The sequence below is a fragment of the Lepisma saccharinum genome, chromosome 15 (genome assembly GCF_977018435.1).
Source record: "Lepisma saccharinum chromosome 15, izLepSacc3.1, whole genome shotgun sequence".
Taxonomy (NCBI): Eukaryota; Metazoa; Arthropoda; class Insecta; order Zygentoma; family Lepismatidae; genus Lepisma; species Lepisma saccharinum.
In genome coordinates, this window is record NC_139243.1 from 39730067 (window position 1) to 39736376 (window position 6310).

At 34.3% G+C, this 6310-nt stretch overlaps 1 protein-coding gene across 1 annotated transcript in view; it reads left to right on the top strand.

The window, feature by feature from the left end:
* Positions 1-5908, top strand: part of MFS10 (major facilitator superfamily transporter 10) — a 98790-nt gene extending 92882 nt beyond the window's left edge. Inside the window, exon 10 of the mRNA XM_083136892.1 lies at positions 1559-5908. Coding sequence (XP_082993018.1) covers positions 1559-1620 — 62 coding nt within the window. The 3' untranslated portion in view covers positions 1621-5908. The remainder of the gene's footprint in view (positions 1-1558) is intronic.
* The last annotated feature ends 402 nt before the right edge of the window (positions 5909-6310 follow it).

A 6310-nucleotide genomic window follows, 5' to 3' on the forward strand; every position in this document is an offset into this window, starting at 1 on the left:
GGTTTGTGGAGTGGAGGTGTTGAGAAAGGCCTGATTTTGGTGTGTGTTTTTTGGCATCTTTACGTGTTCATCAATCCATTATTGGACAGTGCGGATGGTTCTGCCAATGTACAGTGGGATCCATGAGTATTACCGTGCAAATTGTCCATGACTATTTTCATTATTTTTTTCTTACATCCTATGTGTTTTTAAGAAGTTGTCAACAACTTGTTTTGAATTTTCTTTTAATTCTTGAAACTCTTATTGGGTCAAATAAAGTGCATGAACATGGTGATGGACAATTTGCATGGTAATACTCATGTATCCCAGTGTACATGTTGTGGCATTGTAATGTGGCCTTGTAGACACCAGGGGATGCAAGTTTGGGTAGGTAGTATATCTTGAAATAGGGTAGTGCTCTTCCTATTTGGGATATAGGTTTGTGTGCCAGTCAGATGTTGAAGGGTTTGAGGGCCTTAGTGAATTTGCCTGATGTGGTGGGGTGATATGGAAAAGCTATCCATTTGAGTTTGGGATTTTGGTTCAGGTTATCTCTGTCTCGTGGATGTCTGAGCTGGGCTTCTGCTTTTGCACACCACATGGATCGCTGGCGTTCGATATGGAAAAATATTGACAATAAAATGCATGTTAAATCACTACAAACATTCCTATTCGTAAAGATATTACAAAATTTTAGTGATATTTTGTCTAACTTAAAGTATGTATTTACATATAAATCCTAGCCCTATAAATCCTAGCCCTCCCTGTTTATCACTTTTGATCGACTATGATCTGTCAATCCAGCATGATGAAAACTCATGAATGCCAAGAACCTTACTGAAGATGTGCCACAATCATTCCTGGGACATTCACAGTACTGTGTACTTTGCTCACAAAGGTTGCCTGGCATGGGAGTCATCTTCAAACTTGTTAATGCTGCACTTGAGTTAAGCAACCAGAACTTAACTGGGACATCTATGTATTTGAGCTTTGGTGGTCTAGTCGGTAGAGAGTCTGACTGCCTTGCTGGAGGCCTGGGTTCGATTCCTGAGGTTGGAATTTTTCCCAGTATAAAGTAGCTCTGGAGCTCACCGAGCATCAAATCAATGGGTACCTGGGAGCAACCCTGGGGGGTAAGGTGACTGGAGCCTGATGCTGATCACATCTCCTACAAGATAGCTGAGATCGAGAATATGTTGGGCCCTACCCCCACATGCCCTAAATATGTCTTCATGGCATGGTGCTAAATGCACTGGGAACTGTACCTTTACCTTCACTTTGCGTGATCCCTTTTTTGTGTATTGGATCACAGCTCCAGTGGCAATTCTCTCCATTTTGATAAACATGTTGCACTTGCCTCTATTCAATTACATGCAAAAGTAAATTCAACTTATAGGCATGCAGTTTGGGGTATATCCGTATGAATAATTATCAATGATACATACCAAGTTTTAACCCCGTACTACCCCTCCTTCAGTTGCCCTTTGTAAAACAAATGTTGACAAACAAACTTGGACCAGATATGTAATTTTTGCAATGTAATTTTTTCCAGTTACTTTTCTATTATTTTCATTTCCAGATCCTATAAATGCAGACAGTGTAGAAGTATATCATACTGAAGATGTCTCAGTAGAAGAATAAAGCATGATGAATGTTGATTTTTTAAATGTTTATGAAATAAAAATTATGTATATTTTATGTATAGCACATACGCACATATGTGATTTGAGTTATTTTGCATATATAATATGTATGCTTTAAATAATTGATGGGACAGATTAATTGGTTCTGTCTGTATCGGCCAATATAGGCATATTGGTGTATCGATAAAATTACCGATTATTTTGCTGATACGATATATCTATTAACATCTTATAATTTATTGCAAAATTTTGCCATTTTGTTATAATTTGTATGGATAATCTCCATGCCCTACTTTTAAAAAAAGTAAATGTCTAAATATGCAACTTCTTTTGCATTGCATTCACCTGGAAACACACGTTTATTGAAGAGGTCAATGAACCATTCAGCCTCTTCAAGAATCATTGGAATATTATATCGGATTGATAGAATATCAGTTATCAGTAAATTTTAAATTTGGTACTTTATCGGTATTTGCCAAAAGTTCATATCAGCCCATCTCTACTTTAAATCAATACCAGGAATAAAAGATAGTAGATGTTTTGATAATTTCTTGTTTGACTTTCTAAGTGCCTAATACTCAACCTTGTTTGAAATTCTGTATATATTTTATATATATATTTGCGGAAAAAAAACATGTAAAATGTAGGCATATGTAATTTAAGGATCTGATATTAGGCTTGCCATTTAAAAATTATGAGAGTTTCTGCTATATTTATTCAAACTTTCCAAACTTTTAAGTTTTAAAGTTATGGATGGGTTTTATTATCTGAGCCTGTTTTTAATGTTACTGTATGATCTGTGATACATTGTTTATATCATGAGCTGTGTATTTGTTTATGTTAGATACTAGTTGTACTGTGAAAGAGTTTGTGAATGCTGGAAATACATAAAAAATCTCATTTGATCTGTAAGGGACCAATTTAAAGTGAAGTGGACTTACTACTCACTAAATATAGGGTATAAATGAAAACGTTTTATCAAGAATGAAATAAAATAACAGTAATTTTACTTTTCTTGATTAATGTACATGATGAGTTCTGCATGACCAGGAATTGGCCACAACATGTGAATGAAATACTTCATTTTTTTCAGCTTATATTCTTAAATATAAAAGCAGTTTAGAAAATATCACTGGTGTTAATGAATGAGCTATCTCACAGCTCACATTGGTCATTCATTTTTGAGCCGATACATACTAATGACACATCAGTATCAGCAAATGAAGCACAGTTACCAAAATTATAAAAAAATCACCTAATGCATAAACATCTTAAAAGACAGATAAAATAGTCTAAGAAGTTTGGTGTCCGCATGTACACTCAGTTCTACAAAATGTGGCTGTAGATAGAATGGACAGGCTTGGTCAAGTATACATACATGTAGAGCATCAAATATGCCTGTGGAAAAGAAGGAGAAAATTGTGATAACTTCACAAGTGCTCTTATTTTTACAGTTCCAGATTGATTGAGATTTTTTGACACTGGCTCAGCTTCAGGAAGACAATTAGTAGTAGCAATAGTCTCCTGACTCAATAATCAAAACAAAATAGATATGTTTTTATCTACTCTCAATCCTGTTAGCTGAATTAAATCATCAGTATTTTTCTGTTAATGTACTATAAGTTAAATGACATTTTCATTTATTTTCAATGATCCGTTGGATGTGTAATGATGCATTTACGCCTGTGCAACTTGCATGCAGACCGGAAGAGGCATGGAGAGAACAAAGTCAAGCGTGCCTGAAATCAATCCTTCCCCACCGACAGACACACTTATGATTTTTCACACTTTGAATACATTTATATTCATATTGCAGAAATCTGTTGCCTGCAAGTGCACTGGGATTAAACACTGGTAACAGATTTTCTGGTATCTTGCACACTTTTCAATGTTTTGCCCTATTTCCCACTCCTGGGAAAATTTCCTGCTGGAAACAGCATAGCATCTGTGTTTAGCAGGGAGTCATGTTGATGTGTGTGTAATTCTTTTCTGTCCATGGTGTTTGTTGATGGAGGGTATCCAGCAACTTCAGTCAAGTTTGTCAAATAAGATTGTGCGAAAATGTAGAATTTAGTAAACAAATTTTATACTTTGTATTGTTATGTTTTTAAATTCGAAACAAATTCCTTATTTCTTTCATGCTTATCTATACATAATATTAGTGCTGGAAATGTAAAGTGCTACTTTTTTCAACAGTGAAAGACAAAAGTGTGCAAGTTCATCTTGCATATGCAGAAAGCAAGAGGTTAGTGTGTGCAGGAATGCATATGGGCAAGGACAAGAGCATATGCAACTAAATGCAAGATGTACAGGTGTGAATGCAGCTTTAATATAAAGTATTGTACTTCAAATGTGTGGATCTCATAACAATATTTATTCTGTATTGTTATTTTGCTAATGAATAGAAATTACAATGAACTAGTCTTGTTATTTGTGATTGTTTGTGTATTAAACGGATTGAAACTAATGTGATTATGTCTATAGTTTGTATAATATCTGATTATATAATGTTTTCAAGTTGGAATGCACAGAAATAATGATATTTTAGCACAAGTGCAAATGTGAGTTGATTTCATTTGTCTGAAAATGCATTTATTTTAATTAAAAATGTAATCTGATTGAAACCTATTTTTGTAATTATGTGTACCCTGAGAAAGTGATAGTTCTTAAATATTTTTTATACTTTTAGGGAAACCTTTGATTTGGATATTCTGACCTACCATAGCTGAAAAATAAAGTGAATGAGTACCTGTAGCTAGAAAATTGTAAAACATCATACATACATTATGTGGACAATTTTCAATTCACTAACTATAAGGCAGGTCTACCTTGAAAAAAAATTAGAAATTGAAATTAGGATAGTTCACCTTTTTAGCACATTGCAGCACAAGTTGATTTTCTATGAAAGCATATGATCAACACATTTTATTTTCATGTTTTCTATTATTATCAGCACCACCTAGGGTGCAATCATTACTTGGTGCACATTGAACAATCATGAATCTGACAATTAGTGTATGTTTTATTGCACCTCCTGGTGATAGCCCTAAGTCATGAAAATTTTTGAGGATAAGGAAATACAGTGTGTGTGGTGATTTGTTTATTCTTTTGTTGATCATGTTGATAGCAACTGGTGTGAGAATTCATGTTTTATTTTCCATGTTGCCCCATCCATATATTTTGATCTATCACATGGAATAGTTTTTGTATGGAGAAGCAAGATAAGAATAGAGTAGGTATGAATCGTCAATAAGTCATTCTATTTTGTTCCCTTGTTTATTTGGTGACTTAATTATTCCCTCTTGTCACTGGAGTGGTGAAAAGGAACTTTAAAATAAATACGAGGGTTATTTTTTTAAGTAAGGTCCATTTTGCAATAAAAACGAAGTAAGTAAATGTTTTTCAAGAAACCATTTATTTTCTGAGTTTACATACACTTCTCTATTTTTCTACATAATTTCCTTGCCTGTTTAAATATTTATCATAATGAACTACGACTTTTTGGATACCCTCCTCATAGAACTCTACCGCCTGTGATGATAGCCCGTTACGGAAGCTGAAAGAATGCCAGGAGCCTGCAAGCACACTCATTCCCACGCTCACACGCAATTTCAAACGGTATTCACAAACAGACCTTGCACCTAGCTACTACCACCTCTTCCGCCATCTGAAGACCTTCCTGGGCAGCAAGCGTTTAGACACTGATGAAGAAGTGAAAACAATCGTTAGTAAGTGGCTATCATCACAGGTGACAGAGTACTATGAGGAGGGTATTCAACAAGTTGTAGTTCGTTACGATAAATGTTTAAACCGGCATGGAAATTATGTAGAAAAATAGAGAAGTGTATGTCAATTCAGAACTTACTTCATTTTTATTGCAAAACAGGCCTTACTTAAAAAATAACCCTCGTACATACAAAAAAGAGGAAAATGTTACTGATTGAAATTTTGTCACATGGATCATCCTGTTCTCTGCTGAACAGTTCACTGTATTACTGATATCCTGATTCTAGATATTACACTTGGTTTCTGTGTCACCTTTTCTATAATACTCATGATTGTTAAAAGACATAAAGATTTATATTTGTTGAATTTCAGAATTAGAAGTATATTTAACCAATACTTGTTTGTCAACCTCTGAAAGATGCATAAGAATGAGCCAGTCAACTTTATGTGAAATTTATTTTCCATTCAATGAAATAAAATTGTACTTAAGATAAAGAATAAAACTTTGTATGAACATTATCTTTTGCATTTGCTTTGTTCTGGCTTGATAATAAAGTAAAGTTTAATCCTATTTGTTGTACTTAAAGCTGTTTTATCAGCTATTGTAACAGTTTTACCTGCCAAGAATTTTTAGACTTTTCGCAGCCATATTGGCCTCCATGTCTAATATTATTTGATAAAGTGGGTCTTTTTAATTTCTTATTATCATAAAACAGTCATAAACTGCAAATTAGGTGAAAATAAGATGTGATGAATGATAAATAACTGCAATAAATTAACATGTTTCAGGTATAGAATCGTCATGACTGCCATTTTGAAGATGCCATTACAGACAAACGAGGGCTTAAAAACTTGGGGTCTGGGGCCTTTTAGGTTCGGGAATTAATGTAGTATCCGCCCCACAAAGGGCACGTTCTCCGCCGGAACTGAAATATTCTTCCATTTTTTCTTGCTTTCCAACT